This window comes from Cynocephalus volans, chromosome 8 (genome assembly GCF_027409185.1).
Source record: "Cynocephalus volans isolate mCynVol1 chromosome 8, mCynVol1.pri, whole genome shotgun sequence".
In the NCBI taxonomy this organism is placed as follows: domain Eukaryota; kingdom Metazoa; phylum Chordata; class Mammalia; order Dermoptera; family Cynocephalidae; genus Cynocephalus; species Cynocephalus volans.
The window spans coordinates 83027178-83051760 of record NC_084467.1 but is presented as its reverse complement, the minus strand read 5'-3'; the positions used below and the strand labels follow the sequence as shown (position 1 = coordinate 83051760).

Here is a 24583-nt window from a genome sequence, read left to right as displayed (position 1 = left end):
AATGATACCATATATAAAATGTGTAAGTCATATAAGTACTAAATTAATAAAAAATATCATATTGGTTTTCAGCTCTTTAATTTTGTTCTAAATGTAAACTGTCAGACTAGTACATAATTATTTTCACAAAATGCAAAAAAAATCATGACTCCCAAGTTTTCCATGACTAACTATACCCTGCCAGATGTTTCTTAGGTTCTGCTGAGTCACTTTCCCCACCCCCCATCCCCCCACAGAACTCTGTGTTTCCACAAACTCCTAATTCCCTCTGGCCTTTTTGCATACTTTACCTTTATGTGAATTTTGGATAAAATGGTTTCATTGCTCGTTTTACCATTTCAGATACATATAATAGCTTCTTTTTGTTTAATTACTCTTAATTTTACCTATCATAAATCTTAACCTATCCCTTTCCTGGGGAGATAGACATTTTGAGGAATTTATTCTTTAAAAGTCATTAAGCCTTGGGCCGGCCTGTGGCTCACTCGGGAGAGTGCGGTGCTGATAACACCAAGGCCACGGGTTCGCATCCTATACAGGGATGGCCGGTTGGCTCACTGGCTGAGCGTGGTGCTGACAACACCAAGCCAAGGGTTGAGATCCCCTTACCGGTCATCTTTTGAAAAAAAAAAAAAAAAAAGTCATTAAGCCTTTATATGCAAGCGACAGATTTCATCTCTTGAATGACAATGAAAATATTTGGCAGCACACATGGTTCCATAAAGTATTCTTTGATTCAAAATGTATTAAGTGCCTACTATGTGCTAGTAATTGTGAGGTGGGTTGAGAGATGTAAAGAAAAAACCCGGTCCCTATTCCCCCAAGGAGCCCTAATGGGGAAGACTGGCAAGTAAATGCATAATTGAAATCAAGTGAAATACTCAGTGAAATTGAGTTGGTGAAATTGGCAGCAAAAGTATAGAGGAAGGGCTGAAACATTGCCCCAGTCATTTTTAGACTCCTCATCAACCACATTTCATCATTGATTATGCAAAGGGAACTCAGACCCTTGTATGTTTCTCTATGCATGCATTTCCAGGAATAAACATCAGAATATTTCTGTCTATGAACAATGAGTTCCCCAAACTGGAAGTGTTTTCTACACCAACTGCAGACATTGTCAAGTGCCTCTGGATAGTTATCACTCATTTAATGGGTAATGAGTTATCACTCATTAATGGGTTATTCATCACTCATTTAATGGGTTTATGGTCCAATCTTACTTGTATGCAGTGGTCATGGAAGAAAAGCCCATAGTGTCAGAAGACCAGATCTACATTGAGTGGTTAGGTAGGCTGGTTCACTCAGGCCAGCTGGCCACAGGATCCTCATCTGTAAAAGGGTGTCTGTGAGGTCCTCTCCAACCCTGACTTGCTAAGATCTAATCAGAAAGGTATTGGTCAGGTCAGCATGATTATCATTATACCTTAGTAACTTTTCAAACTCCTCAGAGTCTCCAAGATGTATCATATAAGAAGGGACTTTGGTAAAATTGTGTAACATTAGGGATAATTTTAGCAATCTATTTGTTCCTGTGCAGTAAATATCAACAGAGAAATTTTAGAAATGTACTTTTAATAGTGCCAAACAGCAGTCGATCTAGAAATCATCTGGACACAATTCAGTCAGCCAGGGAAAAATCTTTGCTATGAAATACTATTTGCTATGGCTAGTTTTCTTCCTCCTCTTTTTGAAAATAATAATGATTTTAGCATTTTTCAAATCTTGAAGGATGTCATTCCATATTTATTTAAAAACCTCTGCAAACACCTAAAAAATTCCTCTCTTCCCTCCCTGATAATTTTAGTGGTTATGCAAAATAAATATTCGTCTAATTTATCAACCTTTAAGGCATCTTTTGTGACAGAATCTAAACATATTTTTCTTATCAAATGGCTGATCTTGACATTGCTTAAAGTCCTATGTGATTTCAGGACAGTCGGTAACTCCAAATGGAATTAATTACTCTGCAGAGGCAGCAACAGAGTTACTGTATCTTGGGTCTTGTAACACACTTGACTAAAGTGTAACAATTTCTCTTTAGCTAACTTCAACCCCAAAGAACAAAGAATCACATCCCAGGTGGGGCTGAAGATCTGTTAGGGAAAATGACTCAAGCCAGACAGGCAAAAGGGAGAACTGCATGGCTTGGTTTTGCAAATATAAACTTGGTGCAAGTTTTAGAACTGGAAGAGAACTCAAAGAGGAAACCAGCAAGGGCGACTTTCAGCTTCTAGGAAAGAAGGACTACAAGCGCTAAACCTCGATGTGCTATTTCAGTTCAGGCAAAGGGAGAATAAAAATTTTGAAAAGATTTCTTTTAAAATGAGTATAATGCTATGGCTCAGCAGGCTATATGGAAATGTGTATCGAGCATGCACTAAAATGCAGGGCTGACTTCCCTAGAAAAAAAGTGGGAGAGAAGGAGAGAGAAAACAGACTCCACTCTCCCCTGAAAACTCTCCAGTCTCACCTTGTAGACAAGGCCAGAGTAACAATAAACGAATGATGAGAGATACTTTGACAGGACGGTAGGCAGGTGCACAGTGCCCCTCCATAGGATAACAGTTAACATTCTCATGCCTGTCAACTTTACAGCAAAGCCCAGAAGGGGAAGTCACAAAGCAATGCAGAAAAACCAAAGCTTAATAGTAGGGGCACAAAAGTCTGATCACATTTTCCAGTTTCATTTTTGGCTTCCCTGCACTTGGGTGGAACTCACTCAATCCCACAGACGTCTTCTTTAGTGTGAGAACCATCCTTCCTGGAACCACAGGGCTGCAGATGTCAGGCTGGAAATCTCCCAGAGGCAAACTGCCAGATTTGAGGCTACTCTTCCTCAGTCCCTGTCCCGAGGTGGACGCGGTGGTGCCTGGGCCAACTGAGCTTCAGACCTGTGGCCGTGGGCCGTTCACATCGATGGCCGTCACCTGCCTTTGCCCCACCTTTGCACAAGGCGGCTGGTGCTAAGGGCCCCGTGAGGTAGGCGGGCCAGGCGTCCTTGCTCTGGGGAAGAAGAGGAAACCGTGACTGGGAGAGGGTCATGCTGTCAGCCGGCCGCAGATCTTGAGCCTCAGCCCCACGGCGACACAGCGCCCGGGAAGTGCCCCCCGCTGCCCGAGCGAGCCCAGAGCCTGTGCTTTCTATTAAATTGTAAATGCTGCGGCTCCCACCCGCCCGGACAACGCCTTCTCGCCGAATGGAAGGGAAGAATCCATTTCCTCCAACTCAAGAACTCCCTCCAACGCGCACCCTCTTTCTTCCCCTGGACCTGCGGCAAACCCGTCTGCACGTCGGGATGTCGGACCTGGGTGGCCCGAGGGTCTGGAGGCCGGGCGCCTGGGTCCCCGCAGCACCTGGACCCGCCTGTGGCCGAAGGGCGGCTTGGCGCTCGGCGGCGCGGCTGATTCACGGGTGACTCACCCCTTGCGGGGTCCCGGAGTTTCCTACGAGGAGGAGGCGGGGCAGGGGTGTGGATTCGCCCGGGGCCGCCCACCACGACTGCGAGTGACCCCGGCTGGGGGCGGGGAGTCGCGAAGCGCGAGGGGGTGGCGCCGGGGGCGGGTGCAGGCGCCGACTGCCGTGCGGCCCTTTATAGCGAGCCGGGCGCCGGCTCCCCCAGACTCGGGACTCCCGCTCCCCCTCCAGCTCCCTCCAGCCACCCCAGGTCGCCTGCAGACTAACCTCCCCAGCCTCCGGGGCCTCACGGAATCCACCCGACCTCGCCGCCGGCTTGTGGACATGACGATCCCTGCCCGGCCCCGGGTCCTCCGCCCCGAGACCACCGTCGCCCGGACGCTCCTGCTAGGCTGGGTCCTCGCCCAGGTGGACGGCGCCACAGGTGAGTGGCACCCGCCACCGGAAGCCCAGTGCGCTCCGCCCGAAGGAAGAAGGGGACAGTCCTGGCTGGGGCGAGCTCGCCTTGGTTCCCCAGGGCGCCCCAAGGTGTCCCCGCGCTGCAGGACTCGCTCACCCGCGCTCACCCAGCCGGGTTTGAATGAACCCGGGCCCTGAGGCGTGCAGGTGGGAGCTGTGGGAGACGTAGTTCGCGCCCCAGACCCGGCTGCAGCTTCTGCTAGAGACGTTTGCTCCAGGTGTCCATTGTCGTTGCACAAGCGCGTTTGTGGCTCCAGCTCTAACTTTGGGGAAGAGCTTCCCCATGAGTAGCGACCTTGAAGGTGGTAGGACGTGGGTCCGCATCTGCACAGGTCGGCGTGCTAGGGTTTGGGTATTATCTTTCTTTATAGGCTCATCTTCCCTTAATAAAGGCGGTCCTGGTCTTTTCTTGGTCGTCTGTTTTAGATTTGGGTAGAGGCAATATTGTCACAAAATGTTGCTTGGATTGGAGCAGGTACGACATTGTACATGCCCGTATGCCTATTCTTAATGCATCCGACGGTGTGACAGGCCGCGCGTCCACCTTGGTCTCTGTGGGAGTTTCAGTACAGAGACATAAAATGGAAACAGATAAAAATGGAAAAAGTCAAGTTTGGCTTTTTTCACTTGTAGGCAGTCCTAACTCTCCTCACACATGTGGGATCTTCCTTTTCCGTAATTTATTGAAAACCCTTTCTAGCTGTCCGTCCCTGGTGAGTTGAGCCTGAGTCGTGCACTTCCAGAGCTGGGTCCTGGACACTCTGCGGCATTGACGGCTCCCGGGATGTTCTTCAGGTCAAGTTCTAATAAGGCTTTCCCCATGAATAATTTCAAGCAAGGATTTCAAGATCCTAGCCAGTTTCCATGGATTACAGGGTGGATTTTCCATGAGGAAATTCTGAGTCTAAAAGAAAATCGAAGATCTCTTGATAGTTCAGTAGGGAAGCTTTTGTTGTCGAAAATGAAAATGTGAAGTTTATGGTGATGGGTGGGTGGGAAGGTGATTTGTACCATCAACACAAAGTCATGTGCTGAGAAGTGCACATAATAATAGCTGTTTCTCTGTTGTTTAAAGTCACTACGGATACTTATAATTTAACTTGGAAATCAACTAATTTCAAGACAATTTTGGAGTGGGAACCCAAACCCATCAATCATGTCTACACTGTTCAGATAAGGTAAGCTAGGTACAAAAAAAGAAGAGAAAAAAAGGGGGGTTTTGATGTTTCTACTTTCCTGTGCTGCATACAAATGTCGTTAAAGATGATTACTGGATGAGATTATTCAACAAATGATAAAGAATAGGGCATTCATGGTAATTTACTGGCCAGTGTCATGCTCTATCAAGCCTGCAACATTTCTGGACCTTAAACTGATGTAATGTTTTAATTGTTTGGGGGAATGATGGAAAAATCCATAAGTGGATATAAGCTGTAGAGAGGTGAACCTGCTTGAGCAGGCACTGATAGTGTGCTTCTGGATCAATGGTAACTAATCTCCTCAAAGCACAGATGTCTTTTTCCTTTGCCAGCTGTCTAGACTGTAAGCAATGCCTAAGCATTAGGGAAGAGGTGGGGAGGAGTTCCGATGTATACACTGCCCTTAAGCAGTGTTTGATTCATTAATCTTTGGACCTCATGAATCAAAATTTGGTGGCATACCTGGTCTCGGAGGAGGCCAAATCCGTGACTCACTGAGCCACACAGAGACACTGCTGGCTGCACCCTCAGCTCTCTGGGAGCTGCTGTGCTCTTTCTGCCTCATCTCTGATTGACAGCTCTCCCCAGGACCTGGTAATTCAGCATATTCAATCTAAATGTCCAAGGTGTGCTCCATGTCTTTCTTGATGCTTTTCACCCTCTTCTTGGCAAGTCTTTGGTTTCTGAAATGTTCTAGGAGGTTTAGTAGAGATCTTATGAAATAGAGGACAGTGGAAATTATTTTAACACCAATCGTATAAAGGCACAAAAGTATCACTGGCAAAAATTAAAGATTTTTTGCTTTTTTTGTTTTGTCTTAGCTTGTGCCAAGCCTTTTCTAGCATTAGCAGTGCAACTCCTAGGTTTGGAGTAGGTCTTCCAGGTGAATGTTCTTGTTTTTCAATTATTGCCAGACCAACAGAGAAGAGAACTTGTGTGTGCACACATGCACATATACATATCTATATAGAAAGAGAAAAGGAGATAAAGGAATTTCATAACCCAAGGTAATGATTACAATTATGGTCAAATTTTGCAATTCAGATTCCACTGATTGAGAATTAGTAATTAATTTCTCTGATACAGACCTGATATACCTTCTGGATAGTGAAAATTAGACTAGGAGGAATACTTACCTCCTAAATATAGTCAGTCTTATGTCTGAGGAATATGTAGAAATACATTTATGATTTACCTGATTTTTAAACATAAGCCTCTATTAACTAAGTTCTTGTGCTTTATAAGGCTGCCTTTGTTTAAATGAGCATGGCCCCTGATCTGCAGATATCAGAGAGCAGGGCTAGAGCTTGGGGATTGTACACAGACACAGGGTGTTCCTGTGGACAAGGGCCACCTCCTCAGACTCATGTCCCTGTACTGGAGGGCCTGGGAGCAGCTCCGGCAGCCTCTGCCTGAGACCTGCACCCTTCTCCCACCCTCCCCATGAGTAACCAGGATTCCTGGTTTAAGAGGACCATAGCAATCATTTTACAGGTGAGGAAACTGCTGCTCTGGGAAGTGAGGGATTTATTCACGACTGCAGTGATGGTATATGCCACGCCGGCTCTGGAAGCAAGGAGGACCCCACACCACCACCTCCTCAGGCGGCTCTGCCACGGTCCAATGTGAGGCCCCAAAGCTGGGAGGAAGAAGGAAAGCCTTGCCCACTGCGTCTCTGCAGCAGGCCTCCTTCCCTCCCTGCTTTCCTTACCTAGAGGAAGCATCTTAACCCGCTGCCCCTCTTCTCCACCCCTGCCCTCACAACTGAAGCCTGGCTCCAGCCACAGGGCACCACTGCTGTGCTGATGTCCCTACTGGGAGCTCGCCTTTCATCTTCCCCCCTTTGGAAGCAGTTTTTGGTGGTGGTTGGGAAGTGTTATTGGCTTAAGTCTTAGCGCCAAACCATCACCTCTTATACTGATTTCATGGGAATGTTCTGAATTCTAAAGCTGAGTTTACAAAGCTTCTAGAAAACAACCTGCAACTACATTCATGACGGTCTGTATTCTATTAGAATCTATAAATAATTTAGAAGACATTTTTATTACTTCCAAATCAGGGATTCTGCAATACCTAGAGGAACCTTAAAGGCTTTTAAAGTGTTAATGCTGTTAATGGCATTCAGAGGAATTTACTACAGAATTGCCCCTTCCTTTCCTTTATGTGATTTTACTGCTTATGGTGATATGGGCTCTTGTGCTAAATATTGCCACAGAGCACGTGGTCCCTGCTTGTGAGCTGGGAGGAACCAAATACTGTATCTCTCAGATGGTTTGTAGCTGCAGGGCCCAGAGGAGGCTTTCTCTCTTTATCTGAACGACTGGTTTGCCACAGTGAGGGAGAGGAATCACCATGTTCTCATTCGCATTTGACATGGAAATGATATATTAAAAATGTGTTTTGGTCATTCTGGACCAAAGTAGCCACTCAATTTTTATCACAGAAAATTAAAGAAATATAAGAAACCAAAATATTTTAATATCAATCTTAGTTTGTGAATTTTAGGACAGAGGATGTGTTTACCCAAATCCTTTTAGGCTGGTTATTAAGTTCAGATTTTTAAAAATGCATATCTATGGCTCCTATGTGTGGATTTAGATAATTGAATCCATATGATGCCATGTTTTCCCCCAATGATGTATTACTTCAACCTGCAAATGCAAACCATCTAATACTCAGCAAAGCCTGCCGCTTAGTGGGGGAGCAGGAGAGTATGGATCCTGGTACAAAGCAAACCATGTTCGTATTTATTGCGTGAATGGAGGTACTGGGGGGGCAGGGAAGGGAGAGAGAAGTGCTGAGCAGGGTCCGCAGGGTCCTGAGAAAGTGGGATTGGAGCCTGGCCTTGAATGGTGGAGCGGACTGTGCCTGTTGATAATGCCAAAGAGAAAAGCAGCATCACTGTCACCTTCCGTGGGACAGAAGTACATGGATCAATTGCAGTGACACTTAACCTATGATTGTTTTAGAATTTCGTTTCAGAAGAAGTTCTTTAAGTCATTTCTTCTTCAATGATGCTTTAAAAAGAAAGGTCTGTCTTTTAGCCTTTTAGTCTCAGGCTTTGTTAGACAGATACTACCTGTATTGTTATTCTGAAATCTTTGATGATGGAAAGTGATCTCTCTTGTTGGATGCAAATCATAATGTTCCATTTCTTTTTCTTCCTTTCTTCCTTTCCTTAGTACTAAATCAGGAGATTGGAAAGGTAAATGCTTCCACACAACAAACACAGAGTGCGACCTCACTGAGGAGATTGTGAAGGACGTAAAGCAGACATACTTGGCACGGGTCCTTACCTACCCCGTGAGGAACTTAAATACCACAGGTTATGCTGGGGAACCTCCGTTTGAAGACGCCCCCGAGTTTACACCTTACCTGGAGAGTAAGTAGATTGGTTTATAATACCTTTCATTGTTTTTGTTATCAACTTCTAAATATTCTTGTGCCCTTGTGAGCCTTAGGGACCATTAGATAAAAAAATATCCATGAACACATCTTCTTTCTCAGAAACTGGTTAAGTACCATGTCCCTTTTCTCTTTTTCCAGATGTGGTAGGAGGCTCACAGAATATAGTTGATAACAGTGTCATCGAGTGACTTTTTGCACAGTCTGTCCCCTGACCCTACTAGTAACCAGCTGAATGTGTGGGGGTGGTGGGAGTGGAGGGAGGAAATCCACCAAGGCTGGGGCTTCACCATTTCCCCATATCATATATCCTGCATTGTTAGCCCTGTCATCAGACCAGGAATCCCAGTTTAGGATTTTTCACAAATGGTCATGTGGTTCCTCTGAGCTTGTAATTAGGTTTTCTGATCTTTTTCAATGAGTTGGCCATCATTTGAGTCCCCATGACATGCCAGCAGCTACCCAGCTCTCAGCCTGCCTCCCTCATGCTGGTTTTGAAAATGTGGAATGCTTTCCTCCCCAGCCTTTGCCCCAGTAAGCCGACCCTAGAATTTAATAAGGGAATGCAGAGAATTCCTGCCAAGTTGATTTAAATTTCTTTGTCACAACTATGGTTCTGAGATAGGCGTTTTAAATAAACACAAGTAACACATTGCAGAGAGTGAAATCACCCTGTCTTTCAAAGCCTGCTGGTTGGAATTAGAGTGTTGTGTTATTGGTGTTTCTATATTTACCCCTCGGACAGCCCTGTGAGAGAGAACAGTATCTCGAGGTAGGCATGATGAAGAAGAAGACTGGAGAGACAATCAACCAAGCTTTCTCCTCTAGTGTCTACATTGAGGGTCAAAACAGGGGGCAGCCATGCCCCGGGAGAATGTGGCTGCCCTCCCAGAGCACACGTTGGCAAGACCCTGTCTTCAAACTCCTCTGGTGGTTTTACGTGTGTTGTCTCTTCTGACCTCCAGTAACTTCTCAGCATCATTGATATTCATTCTCCCTCCAACTTATACATCCTCATGAGTTCCTTTCATAGTTTTTGAGTTTTTTATAAGCAACTTCAAATCCTTTGTTGGTGCAAAATAGAAAATATTTTATATGTTTATTTTGCGTAGGCACACACATACCCACACATACTTAGCTCTATGACTTGCATATAATTGGTGTTAAATGATTGGGATTTGTTTTACTGTCATTCAACCAAAGCACATGAAATAATTGAGCCATTGGAGAGATCCAGTGGTTGAAACCAGTTCCTTGAGGTACCAAGGACATTCCCTGGGCTTTCCCACAGCCCCTAACTTATTGTACCTAAAATACAGAATCTGACACAACTGCACTCTTCAGTACAGTAGCCACTAACCATATGTAGCTATTTGAAATACATATATGTATATGAATATGTGACCACTTGAAATATGGCTAATGATATAAGTGTTGAATACACAGTGGATTTTGAAAAATGTAAAATATCTTTTAAAGTTTTTGTATTGACTGCATGTTAAAATGATAATATCCTAGTATATTCGGTTAAATAAAATATATTATTAAAATCAATTTCACCTGTTTCTTTTTACTTTTTCTAATGTGACTACAGAGAAATTTAAAATTACACCTGTGGCTCACATTGTAGTATTCCCACTGGACAGCACTGCTGTAGAATGTCTTAGGATTCAGCTCTAGTGTCACAAACCTGCTACTACCAAGGAGTTGATTCTGTGCAGGTGTCTTATATGAGAGATGACTAAATTGTTAACTGTGATAACTAAATCACATTTTTATTTTGTATAGTATTCCTTGGTTCCAACCAAGCTCATTTTCTTTGTTTCAGCAAAGCTCGGACAGCCAGTGATTCAAAGTTTTGAACAAGTTGGAACAAAACTGAATGTGACTGTACAAGATGCACGTACCTTAGTAAGAAAGAATGGCACATTCCTAAGCCTCCGGGATGTTTTTGGCAAGGACTTAAATTATATACTTTATTATTGGAAAGATTCAAGTACAGGAAAGGTGAGAATTTTTTTATTTGTTTTATGACTTGTTTTAAACCGTGGATCCTTGATTTTACAGCCCACTTCTTCTCCAATTCAAAAACTGCAGACCAAAGGTTGTGGAGTGGGAGGGGTACCTGCTGGGGACTCGGAGTTGCCTTGTGACTTTGGGCAGGGCCCCCTCAGAGACCCAGGTTCCTCAGCCAAGGGGCTGGACTAGATCTTCTCTAAGGGTCCTGCCACCTCTCACATTTTTTCCTCTACTGAGGATCCCAGAGACAAAATTTATTTTCTATTCAACGATTAATATGTCCTTCCTTCTTTCTTTCACAGCAGATATCTTCCAGAGGGGTTAACTTGGGTTGGACATACCCAAATAGGATCTTTTCAGTCTTGGAAAAAGCACCTTAGCAGTTATCAGGGGCACCTGATTAGCCAGGTCACTCCTAATCCTTTATACATCAGATATGTCCATGTAGGCTTTGCCTAGAGCCTAAATTTTTACTTCCACCGTGACTTAATAAAGGGGAAAGAATTTACTCTGAGCCCAGGTGAATTAAAAACTCTTTATCATTTCACAGAAAACAGCCAAGACAAACACTAATGAGTTTTTGATTGATGTGGATGAAGGAAACAACTACTGTTTCAAGGTTCAGGCAGTGATTCCATCCCGAAAAACTAACCAGAAGAGTTCAGAAAGCCTCTTTGCATGCACCAGCCAAGAGAAAGGTGTATTCAAAGGTAAGTGGCCCTTCCTGTTGATCGTTTGGGAGGCACAGATGCCTTCCAGGGGACCAGCTCCACCCTCAGAGCCAGGATATTCTTCTTTTGTTAAATATTCGGGGAGAAACTGACTTGGGCTTTTTAGTTTTACTTTTGGTACTCTTAAGATTTTAGGCATTTAGAAATGTTTCTGTGTTGTTCCATTGTATGAGCAAGTGTTTGCTTGAGCACCTACCAGGTGCTAAACTCTCTGTCGAGCGCTGTGTACACAAATTATATTTAAGATTTAGGGCCGAGCCCGTGGCACACTTGGTAGAGTGCTGTGCTGGGAGCGTGGCGACGCTCCCGCCGCGGGTTCGGATCCTATATAGGAATGACTGGTGCACTCACTGGCTGAGTGCCGGTCACGAAAAAACGACAAAAAAAAAAAAAAAAAAAAAGATTTAGCATCAAGTCACAAATTTCTCTGGACATTCTTCATTCTTAAGTTCTGAGGGGGTGCGGGTTGGCTTCTTGACAAGCTGCAGCAGCACCTGATGGACATTTGTGAACACCCACTATAGGCTGTTGCCACAGAGACTGTGAAGTCTAAGCCATCAAGGGAAGGGATTGAGTATGCCTGGTATACCCATGTGCATGTGTGTGCATGTGGTCACACATGTGTATGCCAGCATGTGGGCTCAGACACACGGCATCTGGTGAAGACTGGTTCCTAACTAGGAGTGTGATGTGTTGAGACAGGTGCATGAGGCTGAAAGCCTGTGTCTCCCTCCACACTTTACAGGGAAAGTGCTCTGAGTACTTTCAGGGAACAAAAGAATCAGAGGGCAGTAATGATGACCTAGCTCCTTGCTAAGATGAGATTTAAAAATTGTAAAGCACTTTAAAATAAACTATCCTCTCCTATTTATTGCTATTGACAGAGGAGAGGGCTCTCTTTCCCTCTGGTCCTGCACGCCTCTGAGCCATCCTACCCACAGCCTTCAGGCTCATCGTCTTAAAGCCCAGCTCTCACCTCACTGCCTCTGCCTTTGTGCACACCCAAATCTCTGCTCCCCCTGCCTCCTCTCTCTCTGCTGAAATGAGTCTTATGAGAGGCATTCAAATGCCGCGTCCACCATGAAGCCGTCTTACTGCACCAGCAGTTATCATCTCTTCTTCACCTGAATCCTGGTGGCACCTGGGATCCCCCTTTTGTACTTACAGGTTGTCTTCTACTATGATCATTGCCACTAAACTCAGCATCATTTTTAGCCACTGTTTCCAACAGCTGTTCTTACTTCCAGCTACATGTATCTTTCTAGACTGAACATTATTGTTTATTAAATATCCCATTAAATGCTTTTAGCCATTGTCAATTTGCTCTAAAACAGCTAGGGTTTGACAAATTATTTCCTAGTATTAGTGTGGTGGAAAGAGTGGAAGAAAGAAATCTTACATGTGCCAAAGCAGGATGGTGTGATTTGGGCTTATGCCCTCAATTCTGCATGCAGATAAATGGGATTCTAGCTCTCCACATTGACTTGGGGCCTTTTATTTTTCAGAAATGTTCTTCATTGTTGGAGCAGTAGTGTTCGTGGTTATCATCTTCATCATCATCTTGTCTGTGTCTCTGTACAAGTGCAGAAAGGCAAGAGCCAGGGGAAGTGGGAAGGAGAGCTCCCCACTGAACATTTCATAAAGGAAGCACCATTGGAGCTGCCCACTACTGCAAATGCTATAGTGCACTATAACCCAGAACTTTTAGGACAATAGAATATATGGAAACACAAATGAGCATTTTGGAGCATGAAGACCCTTGGGTTCAAAAAGTTCTTTCCATGACCTGCTCTTACAATCAACATTCTGGTTTTGACAACCACATTAGTCACTGGAATGTAATGAATGGTACAACTAATTCCAAATTTTAATTTTTATTTTAACACTGTGGCACCTTTTGCACATATCATGCTTTAGAGTGTATATTCTGCAGTCAAGAAGAAACCAGGTCATACGAGCAAAAACAAATGAACAAATGCTTTAAAATATCTTGCGTGGACTTTTAGAGAGCTTTTGAGAGGCTAACTTAAAATGATGTAGGAAAGTAAAATGGAAGTTGGGAGGACTTTTCTGACATGTATCTGTCCTTTCATAGTATGGTGTTTAGGTTTTTTGTTTGGGGGTGGTGAGTACTTTTGGAAGTTCAAAACAATTGGCAAACTTCTATATTAATTTGTTAGATGCAGGAGACTTCAATTTTGGGCATATTCCCAATACACATTACAGTTTAGCACTTTAACTGACTTAAGTGGTATTGATTAAATATTTGACAACTAACTACATTTTTATAAGACTACTATACAAACAAACTACATAGAATTTATGATTTAAGGTACTTAAAGCTTTTATGGTCAACATTGTATATATTTATATAATTTTTTAAAAGGTTTTATATATGGGGATTTTCTATTTATATAGGTAATATTGTTCTGTTTGTATATATTGAGATTATTTATTTAATATACTTTCATATAAATAAAGGTGACTGGGAATTTTGACTATTGTATTTATATATCTTCCATTTATTATTTATGATTTGGTCTTTGTATTAGTTAGCGCTGTTGTAGTAATACATATTCCTAAAAATCTCAGTGGTTTATAACAACATATCTTATTTTTCTTTTATATTATATTTTGGTGACTATAGGCTAGCTGCAGCTCTTCTCAATGTCTTCTTTTTCTAGGACCCAAACCAAAGGAGAAGTCCCTAGTTGGATCAGGGCAGAGGAGAAAGCAAAAAACTGGTAGAAATAGCTACATCTTCAAGCTTTAAGCCACCTCTGAAAACTTGCTCCATCCTGGCCCATTGACATGTCTGCTCACATGCCATGGCCCAAGCAAGTCATGTGACCAGGCCTGACAATACTGGGCCTACTGGGAGGCACCACTAGTCCCATGGTAGTGGGCAGTGAAGTGATCTCACAGGGAAGGGAGAAAATAATACGAGCTGCAGCAGACTCAAAGTGAGAGATTTCTTCCCAAGGGTATTAGTTCGAATTATGGATGAAGGTTGGAGAAGAAAAAGGAAGAAAATTTCTTTGGATTATTATATTGAAAAAAAATTAGATAAAAGGACAATATAAGATATGGAGAGAAAAGTGGAATGAGGTCTCGAGTTAATTAAAAGCAAAGTAGACTGAATGCTCTTTGCCAGCAGGGACTGGGTCTAGCTCATGTTTTTAGCTCCCTTAGGGTGATGTGCACAGTGGACTCAGTCACTGAGTTGAGTTGACTTTATTACCTCTCGAATGTAGAAATAGTGAGTCTTTCATTCAAATTCAGAAGAACAGTCTTGTTCTGTTAACTGTATGGAAGAGGATTCTAACTAGAGATGAAAATGAGATTCTTGGCACCTCACTGGGCCGCAACCTGCTTTTGCTTCCCACTGTAAAAGCTGGGCTGTTGTCATGTAGGAAAAACATCCAGATGGCACAGCCACCTGGAAGAGGTACCACAAAGACAATGAGCAAGCGTTAAAATGAGCAAAGACTCAGATGACTCTTCAAGGCTCCACCTTTCAATCACCATAATAGGATTTCCCAACCTCTCAACAGTCACAGTGGGGGCTAAGTTTCTAATACATAAAACTTGGGGGCACAATGCAAGCTTCAGTGAGTTTGGGGGGGGGACATAATTCAATCTACTATATTCCACCCCTGGCACCCCAAAATTCATGTCCTTTTCACATACAAATACATTTATTCCACCCCCAAAGTCTTAACTTGTTTCAATTCAAAAGTCCAAAGTTGAAAGTCCCACCTGTGAAAAGCAAAACAAGTTATCTACTTCCAAGATACAATGGTGGGACAAATATAGGGTACATATTCCCATTCCAAAAGGGAGAAATAGGCCAAAAGAAAGGGGGAACAAGTCCCACACAAGTCTGACACCCAGCAGGGCAGGCATTAAATCTCAAAGCTGGTGGATCAGGTACCTTGACTCCATGTTCAACCTCCTGTGCACGCTGGTGCGGGGCTTGGATCCCCAAGTCCTTGGGCAGCTCTGCTCCTATGGTTTACCTGGTTGAAGGCCACACTTCAGCTCTCCCAGGCTGGGGTTCCACTCTTGCAGCTCCACATGTCTGGGGTCTCCATGGCAGTCCCACTCTCACAGCTTCACTAGACATGGTGCTGTTGGGGTTTCTCTGCTGCAACTCTGACCCCACGTTTCCACTCGACATTGCTTTAGCGAAGGCTCTATGTGGTGACTCTGCCCCTGTGACAGATCTCTTCCTGGGCCCCCAGACTTTTCCATACATCCTTTGAAATTGGGGTGGAGGCTCCCAAGCCTTCACAGTTCTGGAATTCTTTGAGCCTACAGACCTAACACCACATGGATGCCGCCAAAGCTTCTGGCTTGTATTTTCCAAAGCTGCTGGTCCAGCCACACTTGGGGCCAATTTAGCGATGGCTGGAGCAGCCAATGTAGCTGGGGTGCTGGTGCTGGAAGCAGCTTCCCAAGGTGTCATTGAGCAGTGAGCCAGTGGAGGGCACCTCAGGCCTGTTCCCCAAGACCATTTTGTCTCCTTAGGCCTTTGGGCCTGAAATGGAAGGGTTGGCCCCAGAGGCTTCCACAATGCCTTCAGGGCCTTTCCTCCTTCTCTTGATAATCCCTTTCTTTTGTACTAATCTTCTTTGCACCATTGGATTTTTCTTCTGAAAATGCTCTCTGCTTCTCTACCACATGGCCAGGTTGTGAATTTTCCAAATCTTTATGCTCTGCTTCCCTTTTAAATTCTGGCTTTACTGTCATGCCTTTGCCGCCGTAACTCAGTGTAGGCTGTTGCAAGTAGCCATGCAGCTTCCTTAATGCTTTGCTGCTTAGAAATTTCTTTGGCCAAACGCTCTGGTTCACAACTCCTAAGTTCCAACTTCCACAAAGTCCTAGGGCATGGACACAATGTAGCCAAGTTCCCTGCCAGTTCACAGCAAGGGTGATCTTTGCCCTGGTTTCCAGTAAACTCCTTCTGGTTTTTATCTGAGACCTCCTTAGAATGGTCTTTACAGTCTGTATTTCTATCAGCATTCTGCTTGCCATCATGTAATCAGTCTTTAAGACATTCCAAACTTTCCCTCGTCTTTTTTTCTTCTTTTGAGTCCTCCAAACTCCTCCAACCTTTGCCCAACACCCAGTTCCAAAGCTGCTTCCACATTTTCAAGTATTTGTTATAAGCAACACTCCATTTCTCTGATACCAATTTTCTGTATTAGTCCATTTTGTGTTGCTTATAACAAAATACACAGAACTAGGTGTTAGGTTAACAAAGTTTTAAATCCATTTTGTCCCTTCAAAGAACTTTAAGCATTGCCAATAAAACTGTAAACATGAAATGTTTAACACCATATCCCAAGGAAGAATGAGTGAAAAAACCTTTGATGTCCCCATAAAAATGGTAGCCTGAAAGAAAATAAGGTAGCCATTTTATAGAAGTTAAGAGAAACAGACCAGGGGTTGGTTTGCTTGGTTGGTTTTATTTGTTGGTTTGTTTGACATAGTCAATCTGTGGCGATGCTGGAGAGGCTGAACCTTGCACTGGTATAAGGTTCTGTTGTACCGGAGAAATGGGGTGCATCTGCAGCAGAGTCAACAAAGAAAGGTTGGTATTGGGGGCATGTCCTCAAAAAGGGTGCTTTGGCCACTGTCTTGCATTTCTGCTCCCGTGCTCTACCCAGGACAAAGAGCTTAGTGTACTACATGAAGGGGCAGAACAAACTTCAGGAGAAGGTGTCTGACCCAGCATTTCCTTGCCAGGAATAATTATAGCGTTATGTAATTCTGTAGCCTCATAATCTAAGGAATTTGAATTATCCCACTAAAGAAAGTACTGGCAGACTGCAAGCAGGTCTGGGTACTAATGAGGTATCTGGCTATTCACAGGAAAGGAATTAATTATTGACCTGAACAAGACTGAACTTCAATGACCAGAATGCTTAAACACTGCGAATATTCAATAACCGCTCCTCGGGTAGCCACACCTCTCCTTACCGCTGACACCAAACAGCTGCTGCTAAAATCAACACTGTCATTGGCACTGGAGAAGAAAACCACACTAGAAATGGTTGGCTGGTATCCAGAAACTGCTGCCCTCCAGTGGCCCAAATTATACATGGAGCTAATAGTGAGTAAACTAAACTTTCATGCTTTGAAGAGATATTTTTACCATCTTAAATTATTGACTAAATCTGGCTTACTTATGGGAAAATGATACTCATGACATCCAAATACATTTTAGCTTACTGACAGCTGATAGCCTATAATCTAAGTACCTTCCTCTTCAGTAAACAAAGAAACGATGATAGTAATCTCATCCCCAAGTGTTGTTTTTAACATGTTGTAGAATACGTGTATTTAACATGTGTCATTTTCCTCCAGCAGTTGCCTGAGAAGGTTCATTATTGTTATAACATAATGTGACTTTCATTCAGATGCTTACAGGAGACACTAGTTCTTTCCCATGGCCTTTGCTTTTCCACCGGGGACCCAGGTGATTCTGGCTTTGCCAGTCAGCACATGCCTTCTTCATGGCTGTAGAAGTTGGCTGAGGGGTTGGCATACGACCTAACCAAGTCTAAAAGTGAATCTCCTGACTTTTTCTGGGAATGTTGGGATGCTCTCTTTCTTGATGGACAGAATGAAGAAACATGTAGCCCCAGGAAATGCTGGCAGTCATCTCGAGACCACAAAGGGAGCCAGCCTTGCATGAAGCCGACATATTAGAAAGCAGTACACAGTGATGGAAAGAAGCTAAGTCTTTGGTGGCATCACCAAGTTGCTAGATCAAACCTTGCCTGAAGTCCCTACCTACTCATTTGTAACTGGACATAACCTGACTGTTTATGCAAGTTTGAGTCAGGTTTACTTGCAGTCAAGAGCAACCTGACTGATGCTGGATAAGCGTTGACCATCAAGTATAAACATAAAGGAAGAAGGTACCTATAATGTAAACATAAAAAACTTATAATGTAAAATAATATTCCAGTTTTATGCATTCTCAACTACTTAACGACTTCGTCCCTGAAATTATTCCCTTTCCAGCACTGTAAATTTCTCCCTTATCATTTGATCATTCCTATCAGATTATAAATATACTGTATGATTGTCTATCTTAAAAAAACAATCTTCCTTTGACCCCATAGAAGCCCTCATCTGTATTTTCTCCTCACTTCCTACACTGTCTCAGATACCATCCTCTTCTTTCCAACTTCCAAATGTTATATTACTTTAGTGCTGGAACCCATTCTCTAGCAATAATCACTCTCTAGACAACATACCCAAGCCCACACTCTGTTATCAATTCTATCATGCTACATGCCCAGCATTGATATGCTGATGACTCCCAAATGTACATCGTAGCCCCCAACCTCCTTTCTAAACTCCAGAGTTGCACTGTAGATCCAACTACTTGCACAATGTCCATACTTGGATGTCTAACAGGCATTTCAGTCTAATATGTCCAAAGAAAATCTTTAAATTCTCCTAACGCCCAAATCCATTTCTTCCCCAATCTTTCCCATTTCAAGAAACAGCACCACCATTGGCTCAGGCTGAAAACTTTGCTGTCATCACTGCCTTCTTTCCTTTCCCATGCCACATTCAATACATCAGGAAGCCTGCCAGCTCTACCTTTAAAGTATATCCCAATTCCAAAGGTCGCCTCCTCCCCGCAACCTCACTACTTCAAGCTGCTCTCATCTCCTACTGGATTACCACAATAGCCTGCTGGCTGGCTTCCCTGTTTCCACAGCTGGTTCCCTACAGTCTATTTTCCTCATAGCAATCAGCATAATTTTTAAAAATATATAACATGTTTTTATGGGTATTGCTCTCAACTCTCCAAGAGGGTTCTATAGGAGTGTTGTAGTGTGTCAGTTTGGCTAATCTGAAACCAACATTTTCCAGAATCCTTTTCCCTGTATGGTTCTAGATTAGAGGTGACCAAAGAGAAATGTGCACAAGATTTGGACAGGAGACGTGAAGCAGAGAGCCCAGGGAAGAGGTGCTGGCAGATTCCAGGCTACCCTTGCTCCCCTACTCCATGAGTAGCTCTTCTTCCTGACTTCTAACCCTGCTGCCCAATAGCGCCCCAGCCCCTGCACCCATATTCCACAGGCTTTTCCACCAGCTCTCCTTAAACAAGGAGGGAATAACCACATTCTTCTGTGGGGATCCACAAGTTTCAAGGAAGAGGCGAGGTGGATGTGAGTTGATACTGATCCTTCCTTCTACAGTCTCCCTGGCTTTCAGTTCCTTAGTGGCCCATGGGAGTGTGTGGACCAAAAGACCGCTCAGCACAGGCCAATCCACCAGTAGCCTCCTCCCCAGCCTTTCGCCATCCAGCCCACACTCCCCACTTCAGTGCCTTCGTGACCTCGCACACACAAGGCCTCCAGAGTGGCACAAATAGGGGTACCCAGCCCAAGTACACAATAATTGTAGCTCTCTTAATTTTTCTCACACTTGACTTAATGTTTAATTTAGGTTCCCTTTCCATCAGATGGTAGAAGCCATCCCAAGCAATTTGCTGATTCCTCCTAATTTTTTTTTCCCTGCAGCAACATGTTTATTATGTGCCAAATAAACTACACCACAGCTCACTCCACACCTCTGTAGGAGAGTGCAGTCTTGCCTGCATGTACTACGATGAGGTAGAGGCTTCACAAAACCCATGGAGTAGCTGGGGTATTCAACAATGTAATGTCAGCTCAGCAGGAGGGGGCTGGTTATGACACTGGTTCTTTGGCACACAGCTTGCCTAAGAGGGGCAAGTTTTTTGTTTTTTTGTTTGTTTCTTAAAGGGAAAGAAAAAAGTCAAGTTTTCAAATTCCAGTAGCATTTCAGTCATCTGCAACTGTCATTTCATACATTCTTCAAGTGAAAGATATAAAGGAAGGGTACTTGCTCCCTCCGAGAAAAAGGGCTCCTGTGAGCCTCCACCTGCCCCCACCATAAAGCAGCCCTTTTTAGCTCAGTTCCAAAAGAAGAAAGTCCTGTGACTTTTCCCCTGGAAGTTTGTCCAAGTCCACACCCTCACTGCCATTACTGTCCTCGAGATCCCTTCACTTACCCTCTAACCTTCCAGATTGGGAAATCCTTTTCTAGTCTGTGGGTGGTGGGCTGGGTTGGGGTTACGCCAGACCTTGGAGAAGTCAGAATGCAGCCTCCTCTGATGCCAAAACAAAGAATTCATAAAGAATAGAGAAGATCCTCCATCCATAGACTGCACACTCCCCGTGAAGGATTTGTCATATACGGGTCTGTTAGGATTTTTCCTGCTGCAAGAAACAGAAACTCTTTCAAGAAAGCTTAACAAAAATGGGAGGCCTCTTTTTTTCTTTCGTCAAGTGAGCTAATTGGTCTAAATATCTTGTCCCTTTTAGCTTAAATTCTATGATTATACGTTATTAGAGGATCAATAATTTTAAAAAATTAATTTTTTCTGGGGGAAATGAAAATACTGAAAAGAAAAAGTCCAGGGATTTTGAAACTGAGAAATTCATTTTGAATAAAATAGATTTAATAAACTTTTAAAATAGGGATCTAAAAGAGCTGTAAGAAAAAGATCCTTGACAACCTCTATGCAGCCTGATTTTCAAAAACCAACGAAATTTGCTTTGTCTGCAAGTTCATTTGTCTTCTCTAAGCATATTGCAGGCCAGAAAATAAGAGATGTAACACTCAGAGGGACAGGAAGTGCTTTTTCCCTTGCATACATGACCATTAACAGCATTTGAGACTGGAAGTATCCTTTATGATTAAGGTTGTAGCGACATCTCCTGTTACTGAGAAGGATATACAACTTGACTGGAATGTTCATAGACTGGATCCTAAAAGAACTAAAGGAATAGTAAATAAAAGCCAAAATACCTGTAAATGATTAATAATGAAGAAACATGAGGGAAGTGTGGTCATAATAATTGAGCCAAAGAATATTCTCCAGGTTTCAGCAACTCTGTGATGGTCTCTTTAGTCCGTAGCTAGAGCTGTCACCCCAGATCCTGCCACTTAAGGTGTGGTCTGGGGACAGCAGCTATTGCATCATTTGAAAGCTGGTCAGAAATGGAAATTCTTGGGCCCAACCCCAGACCTACTGAATTAGAATCTGCATTTCTGGGAGATTTGTGTGTACACTGAAGTCTGATAAACTGCTGTATGTGCTGTCCCCAACCATTTAACCCACTACTCCTGATTTCCTTCACAAAGACAGGTAGGGAAAGTGGGGTGGAGAGGGAAGCAGGCACCTCCCAGTGGATAGAACTGCACAGGCTTGATGAGAAGATGCCATTTATTAAACTTAAGTATCAGCAAGTTATGAATCCATGTCAAAAGCAAAAGCAGAGACATGATCATATTGCAAATATCACACATTTTCCAAAGATAATACTCTGAGGACCTATGCCTTAATCTGCACCTTTCCAAAGACCAAAAGCTTTCCTGCCTCGATTCCACTGATTCATGTGCCTGGCTTCTACCTACTCATCCTTTAAACTGATTATAATGTTTCCTGGATCTCACCCACCAGCTTTCTTCTCCTGATTCCCATTGCATTCTTCTTCCTTACTACACTCTTCCAGCTCTTGATATTGTACAAAATAAGTTATTTACCTATTCTAGCCCCTTTTCTGGATTGTAATTTCCTTGACAAGAACCACCATGCTTATGCATTTGAATCCACTTGTTTATTCGTTAATTTATTCTAATACTAAGCACCTAGAATTGCCAGATATTATGGATTTGGTTAAAATACAACAGTATAATCAGCTGTTGTGGAGCTTATGTACATGTAGGGTAAAGTGTCAGTCAAGTAATTATTGGGGAACTCACTTGGAGCCATCCAACTTGGACTTGGAAGGGTTATCTAAAATCTCAGCTGAAGGGATACAAGAAGATGGAAAGATATCCCATGCTCTTGCATTGGAAGAATCAACATAGTGAAAATGTCCATACTACCCAAAGTGATATACAAATTCAATGCAATCCCCATTAAAATTCCAAAGACATTTTTCTCAGAAATGGAAAAAACTATCAAGACATTTATATGGAATAATAAAAGACCACGCATAGCCAAAGCAATGCTGAGCAAAAAAAATAAAGCTGGAGGCATAACACTACCTGACTTTAAGCTATACTACAAAGCTATAATAACCAAAACAGTATGGTACTGGCATAAAAACAGACACACTCATCAATGGAATAGAATAGAGAATCCAGAAATCAACCCACACACTTACTGCCATCTGATCTTTGACAAAGGCACCAAGCCTATTCACTGGGGAAGGGACTGCCTCTTCAGCAAATGGTGCTGGGATAACTGGATATCCATATGCAGGAGAATGAAACTAGACCCATACCTCTCACCATATACTAAAATCAACTCAAAATGGATTAAGGATTTAAATATACACCCTGAAACAATAAAACTTCTTAAAGAAAACATAGGAGAAACACTTCAGGAAATAGGACTGGACACAGACTTCATGAATACGACCCCAAAAGCACGGGCAACCAAAGGAAAAATAAACAAATGGGATTATATCAAACTAAAAAGTTTCTGCACAGCAAAAGAAACAATTAACAGAGTTAAAAGACAACCAACAGAGTGGGAGAAAATATTTGCAAAATATACATCTGACAAAGGATTAATATCCAGAATATATAAGGAACTCAAACAACTTTACAAGAAAAAAACAAGCAACCCAATTAAAAAATGGGCAAAAGAGCTAAGTAGGCATTTCTCTAAGGAAGATATACAAATGGCCAACAGACATATGAAAAAATGCTCAACATCACTCAGCATCCGGGAAATGCAAATCAAAACCACACTGAGATACCATCTAACCCCAGTTAGGATGGCTAAAATCCAAAAGACTCTGAACGATAAATGCTGGCGAGGTTGCGGAGAAAAAGGAACTCTCATACATTGTTGGTGGGACTGCAAAATGGTGCAGCCTCTATGGTAAATGGTATGGAGGTTCCTCAAACAATTGCAGATAGATCTACCATACGACCCAGCTATCCCACTGCTGGGAATATACCCAGAGGAATGGAAATCATCAAATCGAAGGTATACCTGTTCCCCAATGTTCATCGCAGCACTCTTTACAATAGCCAAGAGTTGGAACCAGCCCAAATGTCCATCATCAGATGAGTGGATACGGAAAATGTGGTACATCTACACAATGGAATACTACTCAGCTATAAAAACGAATGAAATACTGCCATTTGCAACAACATGGATGGACCTTGAGAGAATTATATTAAGTGAAACGAGTCAGGCACAGAAAAAGAAATACCACATGTTCTCACTTATTGGTGGGAGGTAAAAATTAATATATAAATTCACACACACACACACACACACACACACACACACAAAAAAAAAAAAACCTGGGGGTGGGGGAAGAAGATATAACAACCTCAATTACTTGAAGTTGATAGGACAAGCAAACAGAAAGGACATTGTTGGGGGGAAGGGAGGAGACAGAGGAGGGAGGGAGGTTTTGGTGATGGGCAACAATAATCAGCCACAATGTATATCGACAAAATAAAATTTAAAAAATAAAATAAATAAATAAATAAATAAATAAATAATAACATCTCAGCTGAAGAACAGAGTTAACCAGGCAAAGGGGGAAAGTGTGTAAAGTGATCCACGAAGAGGGAACACCTGCATTATTAAAACAGTATCTTGGGCATTGATAATGCCAAAAATAAATACGTGTTTGACAAAGTTTGGAGTTCTGTGTTGTTCTAAGCATTCCAAAGTCAAAGCCATTTGGCAAAATGACTTTGGCTAAATAAAGAGTTGGGCTAATTAATTTATCTAAAAAAAAAAGATGACAACACAGCTTTTTTTGTTGTTTGTTTAAAAACAGCTTATTTGTTGTTTTTTGGGGGGCTATATGTGCTTATATTTAGGATGATTGTTAATTTTCTAAAAAGCATTTTCAGAAAACCATAATGACAAGATCACAGAGATTGCCTGTCCGTTCTAACAACTAGCAAAAGGAGCTTTACCTGAATCAAAAAAGCTTTAAGAAATTAATCATGATCTGCTCTACATAATCACTGTGAAATATAATGCTCTAGAGAACATCCCAGAATCATGGCCCAATTTTTCATTCTGAGTTTTCTTAAACATATTTTCCTCTTTGCTGCTAAAATAGTCAATCTTTTGTGAAAAAAAATATGAACATAAGGACTTGTCTTTATAGATTTCCAGTTAAAACTAAAACACGTGTTTCTTTTCCCCTTTCAAAGACCCCATTGTCATGACCAAACTTAAAAGGTTTAAATCCATAGGTCCAGTAAGGAAAGGAGAGAGGATATTCAACCATACCTTGTGTGTGCAGAGAC

At 42.7% G+C, this 24583-nt stretch overlaps 2 protein-coding genes across 2 annotated transcripts in view; one reads left to right on the top strand and one right to left on the bottom strand.

The window, feature by feature from the left end:
• LOC134384209 (uncharacterized) overlaps positions 1-3420 on the bottom strand; it is a 32901-nt gene extending 29481 nt beyond the window's left edge. The window contains exons 1-2 of the mRNA XM_063105794.1: positions 3308-3420; positions 2723-3006 (exon numbers count right to left, since the gene is read on the bottom strand). Of these exons, the coding sequence (XP_062961864.1) occupies positions 2723-2759 (37 nt within the window). The 5' untranslated portion in view covers positions 2760-3006; positions 3308-3420. The remainder of the gene's footprint in view (positions 1-2722; positions 3007-3307) is intronic.
• Positions 3421-3631: 211 nt separating this feature from the next.
• On the top strand, positions 3632-13639 carry F3 (coagulation factor III, tissue factor). Its single transcript, XM_063106335.1, has 6 exons — positions 3632-3841; positions 4952-5054; positions 8258-8457; positions 10309-10487; positions 11050-11209; positions 12736-13639. The coding sequence occupies exons 1-6, from the start codon at positions 3742-3744 to the stop codon at positions 12870-12872; spliced, it is 879 nt and encodes a 292-aa protein (XP_062962405.1). The 5' UTR covers positions 3632-3741; the 3' UTR covers positions 12873-13639.
• The last annotated feature ends 10944 nt before the right edge of the window (positions 13640-24583 follow it).

Coding starts and splice junctions, on each gene's coding strand:
- F3 (XM_063106335.1), top strand. CDS start 3,742: ATGACGATCCCTGCCCGGCCCCGGGTCCTCCGCCCCGAGACCACCGTC. Junction 8,458..10,308: donor GTTTACACCTTACCTGGAGA/GTAAGTAGATTG, acceptor TCTTTGTTTCAG/CAAAGCTCGGACAGCCAGTG. Junction 11,210..12,735: donor AGAGAAAGGTGTATTCAAAG/GTAAGTGGCCCT, acceptor TTTATTTTTCAG/AAATGTTCTTCATTGTTGGA.